The 19,302-nt window shown below is 41.2% G+C and overlaps 1 protein-coding gene across 1 annotated transcript; it reads right to left on the reverse strand.

The window, feature by feature from the left end:
- Positions 1–12,480: 12,480 nt before the first annotated feature.
- LOC102021483 (HLA class II histocompatibility antigen, DQ beta 1 chain-like) lies at positions 12,481–18,844 on the reverse strand. The gene is made up of 6 exons (XM_005389455.2): positions 18,644–18,844; positions 16,968–17,240; positions 14,665–14,946; positions 14,107–14,217; positions 13,615–13,638; positions 12,481–12,845 (listed from the first exon to the last, which is right to left on the reverse strand). Exons 1-6 carry the CDS (start codon positions 18,750–18,752, stop codon positions 12,832–12,834), a joined length of 813 nt encoding a protein of 270 aa, XP_005389512.1. The 5' UTR covers positions 18,753–18,844; the 3' UTR covers positions 12,481–12,831.
- Between the last annotated feature and the right edge of the window lie 458 nt (positions 18,845–19,302).

The raw sequence follows: 19,302 nt of genomic DNA on the forward strand, positions 1-19,302 counted from the left end.
TAATGCTAAGAATACCATACAAAGAATCAGTATCAAAAAGTTGGTTCTTCAAAAGATAAAACAACAAACCTATAGCTAATATTATCAAAAAGAAAGAAAAGAAAAGAAAAGAAAAGAAAAGAAAGAAAGAAAGAAAGAAAGAAAGAAAGAAAGAAAGAAAGAAAGAAAAAGAAATGCTCAAATTCATGCAGCTAGGAGCAAAAAGGGTAGAATCACAATGGACCCTGGAGAAATTTATAGGATCATCAATACCTACCTCAAGAAACTGTACTCCAATCAGATGGAAGATGCACAAGAAATAGACAGGTTTCCTCATATGTATGAGTTACCAAAGCTGAATCAAAAAGATATAAAAATTCTAAAACATCCAATATGAGTCAATAAAATTGAAAATGTTATTAAAATCTACTAAAAAATAAAAGCCCAAATTGTGATGGATTCACCTCTGAATTCTACAAGAACTTTACAGAAAATCTAGTGTCCTCCTCAAACTCTTTAATGAAAGTGAAAGAGAAGCAAATTTTCATACTCATTCCTGGAAGCAAGCATTACCCTGATACAAAAACCAGACAGGATCCAACCAAGAATAGAACTACAGGTAAATCTCCTTAATGAACCTAGATACATCCTCAATAAGGCACTAGCAAACAGAATGCAGCAAATCATCAAAAAAAATTATGCACTATGACCAAGTAGGATTCATCTCAGGGATGTAGGGGTGGTTCAATATACACAAAGTTAAAAATGTGACACATCACACTAACAGAACTAAGGGCAAAAACCACATGATGATTTCAATAGATGCACAAAAAGCATTTGACAAAATCTTACATCCATTCATAATGAAAATCTTACAGAAAACTGGAATAGAAGGTCTTTACCTCAATCTGACAAAAGCCATCTATGAGAAACCAATATTCAACATCACACTAAGTGGTCAAAAATGGAAAGCTTTCCCTCTAAAATCAGGAACAAAACAAGGATACCCATTATCATGACTCCTCTTCAATATAGTTCTGGAAACATTAGCCAAAGCAATTAGACAAGAGAAAAAATTTGACAAGAGGAAAAAATAATAGGATTAAGGATAGTAGGAAGAAGTTAAATTAGCATTATTTGCAGATCCATAACACTCTACACGTAAGGTGCCAAAGCTCCACCAAAAGACTCCTAGATTTAATAAGCAAATTCAGTAGCATAGCTAGATACAAAATCAACACGCAAAAATCAATAGTATTCCTGTGCACAAATAACAAACTCACTGAGAGAGAAATTAGGGAAATCATAACTTTCACAATAGCATCTAGAAATGTGAAACACCTAGGAACAAATCTACAAAGGAAGTGAAAGACTTGTACACTTTAAACTACAATACTTTGAAAAGTGAGATCAAAGAGGATATCAGAAAATAGAAATATAGCCCATGTTCTTGGGTAGACAGAACCACTATAGTGAGAATGGTCATATGGCAAAACTGTTATACAGATATAAGTCAATCCCAGTCAAAATACCAATAGTATACTTCACAGAACTAGAGAAAACACTTCTCAAATTCATTTGGAACCAGAAGAAACCTAGAATAGCAAAAGCAATTCTGGGAACAAAGGTAAGGTATGGGGTATAACAATCCCCAATTTAAAATTATACTTGAAAGCTACTATAATAATAACAGCACAGTGCTGTCATTAAAAAAAAAAGGCCTGAGAATCAATGCAAAAGAATAGAGATGCAGAAACAACACCAAACACTGTCAGCCAATTATCTTTGAGAAATTGTCCAATACTTCCACTGGCTGAAAAATAGCCTCTTTAATAAGTGGTGCTGAGAAAACTGGCTTTCTACATACAGAAGATTAAAATTAGACCCATATCCTTGACTATGCACTAAACTAAAATTGAAATGGATCAAAGATATAAATATTAAAACAGAAACACTTAATTTACTGAAAAGTAGAATACATAAAATTCTTGAAGACACAGGTGTAGGTAAAGGCTTTATAAACAAAATTCCAATCACACAGGAAATATGAACAGTCAACAACGAGGATCACATCAAATTAAAATCTTTTGCAGTGAAAGAAACCACCAACAGATTGAAGAGGCAACCCACAGAATAAGGAAATTCTTTTTACAAGCTATTCCTCAGACAAAGCGCTAATATCTAGAATATATAAAGACCTCAAAAAATCAAACCCCCTCCATAATTTAAAGACATAATCCAAAAATGGACGTCTGAAATGAATGCACATTTCTCAGATAAAGACATACAAATAACAAATAAATAGAAGAAAAAATGGTCAACATCACAGGTGATTTGAGAAATGGAAATTAAAACACTGAGACTCCATTTCACCCCAAAAAGAATGGTTATCACCAAGAAATTAACCAATAACAATTGCTGATGGGGCTGTGGGAAAAAGGAACCCCTCACCACTGTTGGTGGGTGTATAAACTGTACAACCACTTTGAAAATCACTATGGAGATTCTCAAAAAACTAAAAATAGAAATTCCATTTGATTTAGCTCTTCCCCTTCTTGATATCTTCTCCAAAGAGTTAAAAGCATCATTCCAGAGAAATATACGTATGCCCATATTTATAGCAGCACAAGTTGTAATAGCTAAGTTTTTGAAATAGCCCAGATGCCCACCAATGAATAAACACATAAAGAAAATGTGATTTTCATATACAATGGAGAACTAATTGGCTATAAAGAAGGATGAACTTGAGACATTGTTAGGTAAGTTTATGTACCTTGAGACCATACTTTTAAGTAAAATGAACCAGACACACATGTTGAAAAACCCACAGAGTAAATAACAAGTAAAATTGATGATAGATATTGGGAAGTAGGAGTAAAATGTTCAAGAAGGAAAGAGGATTGGGGGAGGAAAAAAGAATACAAGAAAAAATGGAAACACAGTCTTGTAAACGAGAGCAGAAGAAGGATTGACCCCCTGCCACCACCACAGGAGAAACCTTGGACGTGGGAAGCCTTGGTGAGCTGCCTAGGAAGCCAGATCCTCCAGACCCACCCCCTACCACCACCTTCTGGAGGGGCCTTGGAAGCAGGAGGCCTTGGAGAGTTGCCTGGGGTCCTGGATCTTATGGCCCCACCCCCTTCTGCCACTATAGGAAGGGTCTTGGTCACAGGAAGACTTGGTGAGCTGCTTGAAAACCCAGATCCTCTGGCCCTGCTCCCCCCACTGCCACCTTCTGGAGGGGTCTTGGAAGCAGGAAACCTCAGTGAGCTGTCTGGGTACCTGGGCCCTCTGGCTCTGGCCCCTGCTGCCATCTCAGGAAGGAATCTGAATCCCCGGAAACCTAGAGAGATTTGAAAATCACAAAAAGAAGAAGCAAAATGAAATCTAAGCCAGAACAAGTCCAGGAAACATCAACATGGAAGTACATGGAAGTCACACACCTGAAATCTCTGAAATGATAACAACTGAAATAAAGAACCAACTGTATCAGGCTGTAGAGGAAATCAGATCAGAAATAATGGCTCAGATAAAAAAGAATGACAACCATAATGAAAGAATTGCTTGGCATATCAAAAGAAAACATAGATAAAGAAAAAAAGAGGATCACAGAAAAATGTTGGAAACCTTGAATGAACAGTATAGAAAAGAAATAGAATGCATGAAACAGATTCAAAGAGATATCCAGGAAATTAAAAATTCCACTGAAATCTGGAAGAACTGCTTGAATGAAATGGAAGTTAGACTCTAAGACCTGGAAGACAGCATTGCAGCTAGTGATTGTGACAGAAAAGATCTCTTAAAAATAACAAAGGAACAGCAAATAACAATTCAACAGCTGCAAGATGAGGCAAAGAAAAACAATGTAAGTCTGCTAGGTGTCAACAAAAGAGCAGGAAACAACATGAATGACATAAAAAGACTATCTGCAGCAGTAATAGCAGAAAATTTCCCAAACATGGGACAAGAACCTTGTATACACATAAGTGAAGCATTTAGAACCCCATTTAGCTATAACCAAAATAAATCTACACCGACACATAATAACCAAGATCCCAGAAATTGAGCAAAAGAACAGAATATTAAAAGCTGTTAGAGAAAAGAAACAGATCACCTATAAAGGAAAGCCCATCAGAATCATGGCAGAATTCTCAATACAGGCCATCAAGTCAAGAGGAGTTTGGAGTGAAGTACTTCAGGTCCTGAAAGAAAACAACTTCTAACCCAGATTGCTGTACCCTGCAAAGATATCTTTCCAAATTGATGGAGGAACAAGATACTTCCATGACAAAGATCAACTGAAGACATTCATGAGCACCAAACCAATCCTACAAAGAGTCCTGAATGATATTCTACAAAGAGATAAAGATGACCACAATTTCAAGACCAACAATAGAAAAGAACTACCAAGTAAGGTAAACAGTTAAACAGGGGGAGAGTACAGAACCAACAGTAGTAAAATAACACGACAAGGATAAGTCAATACATATAATTAATAACCTTTAATGTAAATGGCCTCAATTCACCAATCAAAAGAAACAGACTGGCAGAGTGGGTCAAGAAACAAAATCCAACAATATGCTGTATACAAGAAACACATTTAACTCAAAAGGAAATCTATAGACTGAAGTCAAAGGATGGAAAATAATACTCCACACAACAGGAACCCAGGAAAAAGCAGGAGTAGCTACTCTGTTTGCAGACAAGGTAAACTTCAAAAAAACAACAAAAGAGATATAAAAAGTCACTATATTCTTGTTTGGGGAAAATTGCAAGAGGAAGAGATAACAATCACAAATATATATGCACCAAATGTAGGAGCACCCAATTATATAAGGGAAATTTTAACAGACATGAAAAATCAAATAACACCATTGTAACAGGGGATTTTAACACCCCATTGTCACAAAGAGCTAGATCAACTGAACAAAAAATCAGCAAAGAAATAACAGAACTAAACCAAACATGTGAACAAATGGACTTAGTAGAACTTTAGAGAGTATTCCACCCAACAACATTAGAATTCTGCTCAGCTTCACATGGGACATTCTCTAAAATAGACCACATACTAGCACATAGAACATGCTTAAGTAACTACAAAGGGTTTGAAATTATCCCACACATATTATCAGACCATAGTGCAATGAAACTGGAAATAAATGATAAAAGAAATCGCAAAAGCTCCATAAACACATGGAAGTTAAATAACATCCTCCTGAACAACAAATGATTCACAGAAGAAATTAAAGTAGAAATTAAACACTGCTTACAATCAATGAAAATTAAGATATAAACTACTGGAACCTGCGGGATGCAATGAAAGCAGTCCTCAGAGGATAATTTATAGCAGTGGATTCCCACATCAGGAAAACAGAATGAATGCAAAGAGACAACCTTATGTAACACTTTAAACTTCTGGAAAAAGAAGAGCAAGTTAATCCCAAAGCCTGAAGAAGGGAGGAAATTATAAAGATCAGAGCTGAGATTAATACAATTGAAACTAAGAAAAAAATACAAAGAATTAATGAATCAAAGAGTTGGTTCTTTGAAAAACTAAATAAATAAAATTGATAACCCCCTAGTCAACAGTGTTAAAAAAAAAAAAAAGGAAAAAAACTCAAATCCATGCAATAAGGAATGAAAGGGGTGATATCACTACAGATTCTGTAGAAATTCAGAAGATAATCAACACCTACTTTGAAAATCTTTACTCTCAGCAGGTGGAAAACACAGAAGAAATGGACAAATTCCTAGAGCTATATGAGTTACCAAAGCTGAATGAAGAGGATAAAAAAAATCTTGAATAACCCAATATCAGCCAATGAAATTGAAAATGTAATAAAAAACTTACCAACAAAAAAGCCCCAGTTCTGATGGATTCATAGCTGAATTCTGCAAAAAATTTATGGAAGACTTAATACCAATTTTTCTCAAACTCTTTAAAGAAATAGAAAAGGAAGCAGTTCTCCAAAACTCATTCCTGGAGGCAAGTGTTATCGTGACACCAAAACCAGAAAAAGAACTAACCAAAAGAGAGAACTATAGGCCAATCTCCCTAATGAACATAGATGCAAAAATTCTCAATAAAATACTAGCTAATAGAATGCAACAAACTATCAAGAAGATAATACACCATGACCAGGAGGATTCATCCCAGAAATGCAGGGGTGTTTCAATATATGCAAATCAATCAATATAATACACCACATCAACAGAGCTAAAGACAAGAATCACATGATCATTTCAATAGATGCAGAAAAAACTTTTAATAAAGTTTAACACTTATTCATAATAAAACCCTACAGAAAATTGGCATACATGGATTTTACCACAATCTGATAAAAGCCATCTATGACAAACCAACAGCCAACATCTGAAGTGCACAAAAACTGAAAGCTTTCACTTTAAAATCAGGAACAAAAGTGCACAAAAACTGAAAGCTTTCACTTTAAAATCAGGAACAAGACAAGGATGTCCACTGTCACCACTCCCATTCAACATAGTTCTAGAGACACTAGCCAGAGCAATTCAACAAGAGAGAGAAATAAAAGGAATAAAGATAAGAAAGGAAGAAGTGAAATTATCTTTATTCACAGATAACATGATACTTTACATAAAACACCCCCAAAATTCCACTGAAAGACTCCTACAATTAATCAGCAAATTAAGTAACATAGCTGGGTACAAAGTCAACACTCAAAAATCAATAGCATTCCTATACACAAACAACAAACATACTGAGAGAGCAATAAGTGAAAACATACCTTTCACAATTCCATCCAAAAAACTGAAATACTTGGGAATTAATCTAATAAAGTAAAAGATCTATACAGTGAAAATTACACTACCCTGAAAAAAGGTATTAAAGAAGATTTTAATAATGGAAAGATATTTCTTGCTCATGGATAGGAAAAAGCAACATTGTGAAGATGGCCATACTCAGAAAATTGTTATACAGATTCAATGCAATTCCAGTGAAAGTACCATTGATATACTTCACAGACCTAGAGAAAACATTCCTAAAATTTTTGTGAAACCAGAAGAGATCTAGAATAGCAAAAGCAATCCTGAACAACAAAGGCAAGGCAGAAGGTATCACAATCCCTGATATGAAATTATGCTACAAAGCTGCTGTGAGAAAATCAGCATGGTATTGGAAAAAAAAATAGATCTGAAGATCAATGGAACAGACTGGAAGATGCAGACACAATCACAAAGGCACTCAGCCTCCTTATCTTTGATAAAGGGGTCAAACAGGTTCACTGCAAGAAAGATAGCCTCTTTGATAGATGGTGCTAAAGAAACTGGCTTTCCACATGCCCAACACGAAAACTAGAACCAAGCCTATCAAAATGCATCAAAATAAAGTCAAGGGGCTGGGGATTTAGCTCAGCAGTACAGCGCTTGCCTGGCAAGCCCAAGGTCGTGAGTTCGATTTCCGGTACTGGAAAAAAGAAAAAAGTCAAATGGCTTAAAGATCTAAATATGAAAATAGAAATATTAGATATAATGGAAGAGAAAGTAGGTGGAAGTCTTGAAGACATAAGGGTACGAAGAGGGTTCATGAACAAAAACCAAGCTGCATGGGAAATACTTCAAAGAATCAACAACTGGGATCTCATCTTATTGAAAAGTGTTTCCACGTCAAAAGAAATCCCAAACTGGGTGGAAAGAAAACCCACCAATTGGGAAAAAATTTTAGCCAACTGTCCCTTAGACAAAGGACTTCTGTCTAGAACATATAAAAAATTTTTAAAAATCAGTCCCCCAAGTTCAAAGACCCAATCTAAAAATGGGTATCTGAGATGAATACACTTCTCACATGAAGAAATACAAATGGCAAATAAATACCTGAAAAAATGTTCTACATCATTAGTCATTCCACAAATGCAAATTGAAACAATACTGAGATTCCATCTCACCCCAGAAAGAATGCTATCATCAAGAAATTAACCAATAACAAATGCTGGAGGAGCTGTGGGGAAAAAGGAACTCTTCTCCACCCTTGATGGGAGTGTAAACTGGTGTAGCCATAGTGGAAATCTAGGAAAACTAGGACTAGAGGTCCCATTCAACCCAGCTATTCCTCTTCTGGGTATTTTTCCAGAACTGAAAACATCATATCACAGTGATATATGTATACCAGCTCAATTTATAATAGCTAAATTTGGAAACAACCCAAATGTCCATTAACTGAGGATTGGATAAAAAAGATGTGGTATTTTTATACAATGGAGTATTACTCCGCCATAAAGAAAGATAAACTAGAGGCTTTTATAGGTAAATGGATGCAACTAGAGACCATACTCATTAGTGAAATAAATCAGATTCACAAGTGTAAACATTGTATTTCCTCCCTACTATAAGAACCTGAAAGAGTAAATAAAATCTGAAAGGTACAATAGATATAGTGAAAGGGAAAAGAAACTCCTCAAATAGGAAGGAAAAACTGGGTTGAAGGAGGGGAGAGGAAAAAGAAAGAAGGATGAGGGGAAAATATGTGTATATATGCACAGGATAGCTAGGATAATTGTACTGCTGGTGTCTGTTGGTTTATTGAAAGGAACTGTTAATGTGTAATTGTCAGTGTTGTATGCCTATATCTCATTATATGTGCAACCATTTTGAAGATGACATTGTGTAGTATAACAACCATTGTTGATATCCTATCACCAGGTTTTGAAATTCTGCATCATTTTTATTGCTCTCTATGCTGTTTTGTTTATATATTTGTTTTTGTTATTTTGGTTTTTTAATGAAAAACAAAATTTATATGTATACATAAGGATTGCTGAAATCGGCATATTGCTGATGTCTGTGGTTTATTGAGAGGAACAGTCAATGCTTAAAATTTTTTTTCTTGACCAATTTTGCATGCTTGAATTTGGTAATCAGAATGATGGATCTGAAAACAATATGCAGTATAAGAACTATTGTTGAACTCCTATCATCTTGTACAGTGAGGCTCTGCATCATTTCCAATGTTTTTATTTATTATTATTTTTATTATTTATTATTATTATTTACTTGTTACTGTCTTTGCTTGTTTGATCAATCTTACATTCTTATGTCTAGTGGACTGAGCAGCTTTGTTGAAGATAACAGTATGTAATGTAGCAACCACTGTAAATTCCTATCATTTTGTTCTGAGGTCATGTATCATTTTTGTTGTTTTTGTGTTGTTTTGATTTTGTCTTCATTGTGGTTTTGTCAGTTTTTTAAATTTTAGAATAAAAAAGAAGAAGGGTTGAAGCAGTGGATGGGAAAAATCAAGATACATTATGTACAGGTACAAATAAATGCAAACCTCTATAATTAATGTGATCATTATATATATATATCAAAAGTGCACCAATAAAGTTTTTAAAAAGAAACAAAATAAAATGGGCTTACTGGGGTAATGGGTGAAGAAGGAAGAAGAAGAGGAATGAGGAGATGATAATCAAAAGTACATAGCTTCGAATAGGAAGCAGGAATAAATTTGGGAGATCTATTCTACACCATGGTAACTATACATAATGTATTGTGTATTTGATAAATTACTAAAAGGGTAAATTTTAAATGTCACCACACACACAGAGAAAAATGTAAGGTAAATTACAAATACTTTTATCTGATTTCATCAGTTCATAGTGTATAAATATAAGAAAACATCATACTGCATCACATAAATGGCAATTATTGCCAACTAAAAATAATTTAGACCAGGGTATACCTCAGCAGCATAACACCTGCCTGGCAAGCACAAGGTCCTGAGTTTGATTCCCAGTTCCAAAAATATAAATAAAAAATTAAAGAATAATTTAAAATTTCCCAGTGTGGTGGGACATGTGTATAATCCCAGCACTCAGGAGGCTAAGACAGGAGGATCACCATGAGCTTGAGGTCAACCTAGGTTGTATAGTAAGTTCAAGGCTAGTCTGAACTACATAGCGAAGGCCTGCCCAAAGAACCAAAAAGTGATCATCATGATAATAATAATAACTTAAAATTTATCATTTTAACAGATAACATTCTTAAACTTTCATGTTAAAGTAAAACTCTTTTTATGAGAAAGTGGACTTTTCAAAAGTCTGCTGTCACTTAACTTCTACTAACTTAGTTGACTCACACCATAAATTACAACCTAACTCTCTTAAGCACTCCATGATAACTGAGAAAGACAAGGTTATGTCACAGCAGCTTTTAATCCACAGTAAACATAATCTCAGTGGCTTGATTCAATAGGGATACTAAGTCCACAGTCATTTAGGAGACTTGGTTTGAGTTTCTAACACCCTATACACCATCACAATGATGGCTCCCACATCTGTGGTAGGAGAAGACAGAGCAGACAGATCCTCCAGCCACTGGCCAACATAGTCATACACTTTCCTCCAAGTTATATGCCTACTGAGACTCAGTTCTTCTTCTTAGCAAGCTTGTTCATAAGAGGTGTACTTGTTATTTTAATTAGCAATTAATGACTATATACCCAGTGGAGTCTGGGGGTAAAAAAATCACCTGTTTTACAAAATTGCCATTGAATGAAAGAGAAGAAGACCTGGACCCTCATATAAGAAAGAATCTTTCAGAACCAGGGATGTAGCTCAGTGGCACAAGCTACCTGGCAAGTGCAAGGTCCTGAGTTCAATTCCCGGTACCAGAAGGAAAGAGACAAAGTGAGAAAATGAGAAAGAAAGACCCTTTCAATATGTGCTTGGTGTGACAATGTTGAACTGTAAGAATATCCTAGAATATTCACTACTACTCTGTGCACCTTATGTTTCAACTTAAAAGAAAAAAAAAAAAAAAACTCAATGTTTCCCTAAATTCTGAGTGTGTCTCAATTCTCAGCTCTGCTTCCTTCCTTTGTAAGGTCAAAACAAATGGCTAACTTTAAGACATTGAGGATTCATAGGACAATAAAGCATAAATCTTTCTCATATCCTCAGAGTAACACACCTTTCATCATTCTGATGATCATTCTGGGAAGATGACAAAACTGACAGGACTTAGCATTTTTCCCTGAACATACTTGACCATGGCTGTGGGAAGTAGAATCCTAAGTGTCAGTGTCTATCTATACCCTCCATGGTGTCACTGGCTCATGACCCATGTTACAGCCTAGAGTAGAAGAGATGAAGTTCCTAAGGAAGCCTAGGTCTCCATTCTGACCTCAACCAGGAGAAGATATCTCCTAACAAAGACCAGCTCTGAGTTGATGGGTGAGAAAGAAGATAGGATGGAATAACTGTTCCTCAGGAATAGGGTATTTTCATAGCTCAAAGTAAAGTTTCCAGGCATCTGTCTTAATGATGAACCCAGAGTGAGACAGAAACTAGCTTTAAGGGCTGGGACATCACAGGCCAGGTGGACTGTCACCATGAACCAGCTGGTCACAATGTCCACAGATGAGAAAAGCTGTCCTGTAGGAACTCCAAATCAGCAGTAGCATCAGGTGACTGCGAGGAGAAAAAGAACGGGATGGTTGTGAGTCAGCACCCACAGTGAGAGACCCTGAAATCTGAGAGAGCTCTGCACTTGTCCTGTGAGGTCCACAGGAAACAGACTGCCCTTTATGTCACTCCACTGTGAAAGGTTCTGCAGGCTAAGCCACTCCATGTGACTGATGCAGACATATCCACACTAAGTCATTTCTCGTATCACAAGGATCTGGAAGTTCCAATCCCCATTCCTAATAAGAGGGATGGACATAATGCTGGTTGTCTGCACCCCTTGTGCAAAATGACATTTTTGAGAATTTCACATCACACAGGTTTGCTCAATAGTTTTTCCTAAAATCACTAAAACTTTGTTAAACAGCCTAGAAATGTACAATAGAGACACACACAGAAACAAGGCGTGAGATGAGAAGAGAGATGTAAAAAGAAACACAGAAAAAGAGATGCAGACAGTGTCATTCAGGTAGGTAAAAATGGAGAGGAGGTGACACAGTGAAGCAGAAAGAAAGTAAGGGGAGGAGATGGGGGAGGGAAAATGGGAAAGGAAAGCATAAGATGGGACAGGGAGGGGAAGGAGAGGAGCAGAAGGGAGGAAAGGAAAACCAACTTGACTCTTTGCTTCCTTAGAACATGAATAAAATATTTCTGAGCTGGGTTTCTATCATTTGGAACCACAAATAACGTATTGCTGACTAAAGTCACTCAAAAATAAAAGTTATCCTTTGCACTGTGACTTGTCTGGATATATTTGACACATCAGATGTCATTCTATCTGTCCCCAGACAATTCCACCACACTTACTTACGCCATACTCAGTAGCCTGCAAGACAGGCTGGGATGATGTGCAGCCATTTTCTGAAAAGAATAGCGAAGGACCATGGAGGACACACCTGTCGATGTCTGAACTCCTCAGCCCTCACTTTCATGGTGCCCATGATGCTTCTAGACTCCTTTCCAGAAAAAACCCACCTTCTGGGCACAGATTGCTTGGGTTACCTCAAACACATTCCTTTCATTCTGCATTTTCCTCCCTTCATTCAGCTAAAGAGATGTGGGATACAGATCACTCAGAATCATGTTTAATTATCTGAAAAACTCCACACCCAGGTAAATGGTTTCAATGCATCTCTTGAGCAGTATGCTGAGGGGACATAAAAAGGGCAAGCCCTTCAGGTCTGAGTAAATGCTGCTGTTGCACACAGGCAAAGACTCCGGAGTGAGTCCAGGGAGTAGGGCTGAGGTCCCTGGGGTAAGGGTTACAGGAGGTGAGCTGCAGCTGCATGGTAGCCACTATAGGACTCTGATCACATAAGAAGACGAAGGCTGAGTCAAGGGGGGAAGTCTGGGCTGTGACAGGCAGGCCATGCAGAAGAGTGACAGCCAATTCCACTCAGAACATGTTCAGGAGTCACTGCAGGAGCCCTGCGGGAGACATGAGGGGGCAATTAACACAGATGACAGTGAGGGATACCTACTCTCCTCCTAGATCCCCTACTGCTTAACTCAGAGCTGAGATCCAGGGCGCATCACCACCACTCCCCCAATATCTGCATAAAGGTGAAATCAGTGTAAAAGGACACAGACCTTCAGCTGGACAGAGGTGTAAGAATGGACAGCAGCCACCATCTTCCAGGGAAATCAGTAGGGGTCAGTTTTTACTAAGATGAATGGTGTCTCACCTTCCTGCCACCCCAGTAACCTCTAGTCACTGGTCAATGGCAGTTGCCACCAATACGCGGTATAAAACAGGTGTCACCTTGATGACTGACATCCAAGACAGCTCAAGTTCCAAGATTCACAGCAAAATGCCACAGGTTCTAGGGCATAACCTCTGGAGCTTCCTACATGCTGGCTGGCTACCTTCTCCCTTCACCTGTTTTTCTCCTGCACTAGGGGTTGATCCCAGGGCTTTCACACTGGACTATCCCCAGCCCTTATTTTGTATTCTGAGACAGGATCTCGCTAAACTGCATAGGCTGGGCTCAAACTTATACTCCTCCTGACTCAGCTCCCCTATGTGCTGGCATTTCAGGGGTGCAAAACCACACCCAGCCTCCATTCACTCTTAGTCCCTGCAGCAAGAAACAGGCAAGGAGCTGAGACTATCATGCCAGGTACAACCACCTCATGCCCTCTGCTCTCACATCTGTATCCATGCCCCTGCCCCAGTGCATCAGGACTGAAATATTACCTGCTGGTGGAGGCCCACGAGTTCCTACAGAAGGAAATTAAACACAGAAAGATCTCGTTACACAGACAGCCACTGTCTCACACACCCCACAAGACGATGAGATATGCAACTTAAACACAGATGTGTGTTCTCTCCCAACCCATGTTCTACAAGGGCCCAAGCACCCTAAGCTAAAATCCCCCAATACCAGTGAAACTGTCTCTAGAAGAAAGAGAAACCAAGGCTCTGAATCTTTAATGGTGGAAGCTTTTGGAAAGGAGCTAATGCTGAGCAGAAAGGAAGTCCTAGAATGAGCTCCACAGCAGCTCTGAAGCAGGGCCCCTTCCAGTCAGTAAAATCAGATGCTAGTATCTTGCCCAAAGTTGTCATCTCCCGTCTCTAGCCAAGCCTTCTTTCTTGGGGATCAGAAGGAAAGAGACCTCTGGAGGCAAAGCCTTCCTGACCAGGGTCTCTGGCTCAGCCCATTTTTCCATTTCCACTAGAACCACTCACCTTTCTGACTCCTGTAATGGATGAAGAAGCCCAGCCCTAGGAAGATCAGCCCCAGCACGAAGCCCCCGACGCCACTCAGCATCTTGCTCTGCGCAGACTCAGACTGTGCCCCTGGGAAGCAAGCCTGAGTGTCAGCTTTGTCCCCAGACCTCACAAGTCCCTGGTGAGGACCTGAAGTCCAGTCTGAGTTACAAGAGGTGAAGGTGCCAGGGGAATCTAGTTCTCTATTCTGGCCATATCTAGAAGAGGGAAGGGCCAGCCAGCAGATGCCTTCTCCACAGGGATACATCCATAACCTTAGACCCTAAGACTCAAATCATCAGCCATAGTAGTCTATCCTTTAGCAATATCAGGCCTGTTTGCCAGATCCACAGTGTATACAGCCATCTCCCTTGCATCTAGAAAGACAGTTAGGTCAAGATTCTCCTCAGGCATTTGCAAGAGGGGTCTCAATTCAGTAGTGACACTCAAGACAAGAGATGGACTAGGACTGGCTACAGAGAGCTCAGCCCTCTGTCTCATGGGACCCACAACAAAACAGCACAAGGTGTCCCTTACACCACTCCACTGAGATGGGGCTCTGGAGGCTGGGGTGCTCCACGTGGCAGGTGTAGACGTCTCCACGCTGGGGGGTCATCTCCAGCATGACTAGGATCTGGAAGGTCCAGTCCCCGTTCCTAATGAGGGGGGTGGACACGACGCCAGCTGTCTCCTCCTGGCCATTCCGGAACCACTGGACTTTGACCTGGCCTGGATAGAAATTTGACACGGAGCAGACCAGCAGGTTGTGGTGGTTCAGGGCCTCCGTCTTGGATGGGGAGATGGTCACCGTGGGCTCCACTGTGGGCAACAGACAGCAAAGACAGAGTGAGTGAGATGTGAGGCCCCCAGCACTTCTCCCATGGGGAAGGGTCACTCCTGGGAACCAGAGTGAAAACCCTAGGTTCCATGTGTTGGATTAAGATTTATTGGACAAATACAAATTTAATAACCACTGTGGATATAAACAACAGTCCATGATCCCTGCTTTAGATAAAACTTGCAATCTAGTAACAGAGTCAAACAACATGAATGAATGAATGAATGAATGCGTGAATGAATGAATGAATAAAATGTTTAGTTTTTGAAGGAAAAGTAGAGGAACCTTGAAAATAAATAACACTGATGAAACATCATGTTCACCAGTGCCTCAGTTGCTTTGTCTACTCAGACTGTGACTCACTGTCAAACACGACAGGCCTTTCCCTACCTCCCTTAATCTCTTATCCTTACATCTCAAGGCATTTTACTGCATTCTCTTTATGTCTGTAGTGTGAAACTAGTAAATATTCAGTGTTTTATTATTTGAGAGTTATGTTCTCTCATTTTCACCTAATTTTAACAGTCAAGAGAATTTGATTGTTGGTTGCCTACTCTACCCGACCTTGTTGCTATGAAATTACTTCTTTGTTCTGAAATCAGACATAATCACGTATTTTTCTATAGAAAACATTCTGAGACTCTTGCAGAGGTTGGCCAAGGTTAAGGAGAACGTACTGTGAACGTGTAGGTATAACTAGAGTTGCTGAGGCTGGCGGGAGAGCTCAGCCCTGATTAAATGGCACTTGTGAGCCATCACCTCGAAGGAATCGTGTTTTTAATTTAATATGTAGTCCTTGTTCAGCCTGTCCTGAATATCATATCCACTGATCTGGACTTATGGAATCTTTGCATTAAACAGATTAAGAGTAAAAACAGAGAGCACCCATTCATGAGAAAAGTATTAGAATATTTTTATGAAATGAAACTGAAATAGCAAAAATGTAATTGTCTGGTGACAGAATGTGGGATGGAAAAAAGCAAGGTTTAAATTAAATTGTTGTGTTACTCTGCTTAAATTGGGGCAGACTGATTAAAAAGTGAATTCTCAGTCCATTAAAAATATCATTTTGTCCACCTACATGGAAAACAAGGCAGGAGTGGACTCACAGTGCAACTTCTGGTCATAACTAGCTTTGGTGAGGCTTTGTTCCTGTTTGATTTTACGTCCATGTTTAAAAAGGAAATAATGACTGTGGTGTATTTTGGGGAAGCTTCAGGACTTGTGAGTAACTGTGGGATGACTACCTAATGTTTTATTATATATCACCACTAGTGTATTATAGTATGATGCTAATCCTTAATGTGCAAGAGATCAAATGCAACAACAGATGGTGTCTGGCTGGGTTAGTGTCTAGAAATAAGTACTCACTAAATGAGTAAACTTAATTTCCCAAATGCTTATTCCTACAGTAAATGGTGATACTGGGTGACAGAGTCGAGGTGGGGGCTCCAGGCCAAGAGCAACCTGAAGTAATTTTTTAATTCAGTGAGCAGATTATTCCAGAGCTGCAGCTCATCCCACTTCTTTATGTGTTGAAATTTTCTGTAAGAAATAAAACTTCTACCTTGTAACATCATTCAGGTGTTGTTTTTGGTCTTAGCAAACTATTTCCCCTTACACTTTGCATTCACAAATTCTAAATAATGGAAACTCCAAGTCAGTAACAGTTTACTTCAAAGCATTAAGCAGAATAACAAAGAATAGCACGGTTAAAGGATATTTTACTTTTCTGCTTTCCCCTGATCCTAGGTGGGTAGCTGAGTGCGCACTGCATTAATTTTAAGGAGCTTTGCTGAGCTCATACTACGGCCCGGAGGAGGGGCAGATGGGCCACCGGCAGAGGGCAGCAGAGAGGACCGAGGAGGACGTGCCAGCGGGAAGGGAGCGAGGGCCGCAGGGCCGCGGACCGCAGTCCTCCCTCGCCCCCACCTCCCCTCCGTGGCCGGTCCTTGAGGCCCGGGCCGCGCTCCTGGGTGGGGTCTCCACGGAGGGGCCTCACCTCGCCAGCGCCGGTTCAGCAGGGGACTGCCCAGCTCGTAGTTGTGTCTGCACACGGTGTCCGTCTCGGCGCGCGTCTGCTCCAGGATCTCCTTCTGGCCGTTCCAGTAGTCGGCGTCCGGCCGCCCCAGCTCGGTCACCGCGCGGTACTCGCCCACGTCGCTGTCGAAGCGCACGTACTCCTCCTGGTTGTAGACGTATCTGGTCACCAGCCGCACGCGCGCCGTCCCGTTGGTGTAGTAGCACTGGCCCTTAAACTGGAACACGAAGTCCTCTGCGGGAAGCACAGGGCGGACTCAGCCCTCCGCCCCGCCCCACCCCACTACCCCGACAGGGCTTCGGACCGGAGCTGTCCCCGCGCGGGGCGGTGACGGACACCGCGGCCCCCGCACCCGCGCCTGCGTCCCGTCTCTGACCGAGCTCACGGCTCTCCCGCGCCAGTCCCGCTTCCACCGAGCCGGAAACCTCGGGGCAGCTCGCGAGCTTGAGAGTTCAGGGCATGCGCAGAAGCGCCTACAACTAAACTGGTGCTGGTCCCATAAGCACAGTCTCTTGGTCCTTGAGCAAAACGCTGGGCTCACTCTGTCCCTGCCACCCCACCCAGCCAGGTGAGGTTCACTTACTCCTCAGAGTGCCCTAAACTTCTAACCCCAGAAAACAGCATTTATTCATGGCAAGAGCACAGAGTTTCAAATTACATAGACTAGATTCCAACTGAACTGTGAGAGACAGGGTGTGGTAGCTCAGGCCTCTACTACCAGCACTCAGAAGGCTGAGGCAGGAGGATCTCTGTGAGTTCAACATCAGCCTGGGCTACCAAGCGAGTTCAAGGCCAGCCCGAACTACATAGTGAAACCCTGTCTGAAAAAGACAAAAAAAAAAAACCTGTGAGAGTTGGCTGCTAGGACAGTTTCCTTAACAGGATATCGATATCCTAAGTATAAATGCATGAAAGAAAGAAGAAAGTCAGAATACCTACACAGGGTTGAGAGGAAGACTGGTGGAGAATAGATCTAAGCCACGATCCCGTGTCTGAAATGAGTACTTTCTCAGCGTGTTTCATATTCCTCTTCCCTGCCTCCTTCTTCTGCATTCAGACTACATCAGCTCTGGCCCCAAATCCCTCCCCAGTTACTGTTAGACCACGAGTCAGCAGAGCATACAGTTATGCTGGCTTCACTTCACGTCGGCTTCACTCAGATACCCGGAGGTGGCCCCCCTGGAACCTGCACTCGGCAAGACTGAGCCTTTGTCCTCGAACACTGAGTCTACGGAGACCATCGCTGGTCCCCTCGCCATCCAGAACCTCACAGCGTTTCTCCCGACAAGACCGTAGGGGACCCTGACAGATACAAGGCGTGCGGTATCTGCTTTGGAGAAATTTATTTTCTCCAAAAACACCCCCTGGCCCCCTGTGCCCACGGTTGGTAGTAACACAAGCTTCCTGTCCCCCTTCTGTTTATAACACCCGCCCTGGGCCGGGACGCACGCGTGGCCCTCGCTCAACATCAGCAGATGGAACAAGAGCGTAACAGACCCTCCCCCAGAGAGGCAGCCTGTGAGAAGCGCTGCGTCCTGAGATCACGGGGCTCCACGCGCTCGCCCAGAGCCCCGGGCCCCTCGGAGCCCCCGCCCAGGTGACGGCTGCGGCTCAGGGAGCCCTCGCCCCGCACTCACGCGGAGAGTCTCTGCCCTCGGCCAGGGGGCCGCTCAGCACCATCAGCACCACCGCCACCGCGGCGGGAACGAGGCCCCTCGGGGTCCGCAGAGCCGTCTTCACAGACATCACGGAGGAGGAAGGAGAAGGCAGTGGCAGTCGGCACAGCTCACCCCTGCTGTACCCCCTGCAGGGAAGAAAAACCTGAGACTGCCTTCTAGGGTGTTAGGGTCGGGGAGTCCCTAGGAAAGGAGCCAATCAGCACCGGAGCTGAAGCGCATCATCTGTCTCCAGGCAGACATTTTTTGTGAAGGCTCCTAGTCCACTGCCTGTGCCTGCCTGAAACTGCGCTGGATGAAGCTCTGAGGTGAAGGTTCCCTCTCATTTATAGAAGGCCTGTCTCCGTGAGAAGACCGAATGCCTTAGCGGGTACAAGAGCTTAAAGAGGAAAGCAATTCCAGTATGACAACTTTATGATATTTATAAAAGCTATCTTTTCTTAAAGTTAGAGTTCTTAACAGAAAAAAAAATGGACATCATGTTTCAGAGGACAGAAAATTATTGTCCCATAGATGTTTATTTATATTATGGGAGGTCCTCTGAGGAGCCCTACGTCCCGGTGAGAAAGACAGGGTTCTCCCAGGGAAGCGGTGTGCGCTGCAGCTCTAAGCCGATGTGC

The sequence above is a fragment of the Chinchilla lanigera genome, unplaced genomic scaffold (assembly GCF_000276665.1).
Source record: "Chinchilla lanigera isolate Chin_1 unplaced genomic scaffold, ChiLan1.0 scaffold00036, whole genome shotgun sequence".
In the NCBI taxonomy this organism is placed as follows: domain Eukaryota; kingdom Metazoa; phylum Chordata; class Mammalia; order Rodentia; family Chinchillidae; genus Chinchilla; species Chinchilla lanigera.

Excerpts from the sequence above, each read along its gene's own strand:
- LOC102021483 (XM_005389455.2), bottom strand. The coding sequence starts at position 18,752 with ATGTCTGTGAAGACGGCTCTGCGGACCCCGAGGGGCCTCGTTCCCGCC. Across the intron at positions 14,947-16,967 it reads GCTGAACCGGCGCTGGCGAG|TGGAGCCCACGGTGACCATC; the intron begins GTGAGGCCCCTC and ends TGTTGCCCACAG. Across the intron at positions 13,639-14,106 it reads CCATTACAGGAGTCAGAAAG|GAACTCGTGGGCCTCCACCA; the intron begins GTGAGTGGTTCT and ends TTCCTTCTGTAG.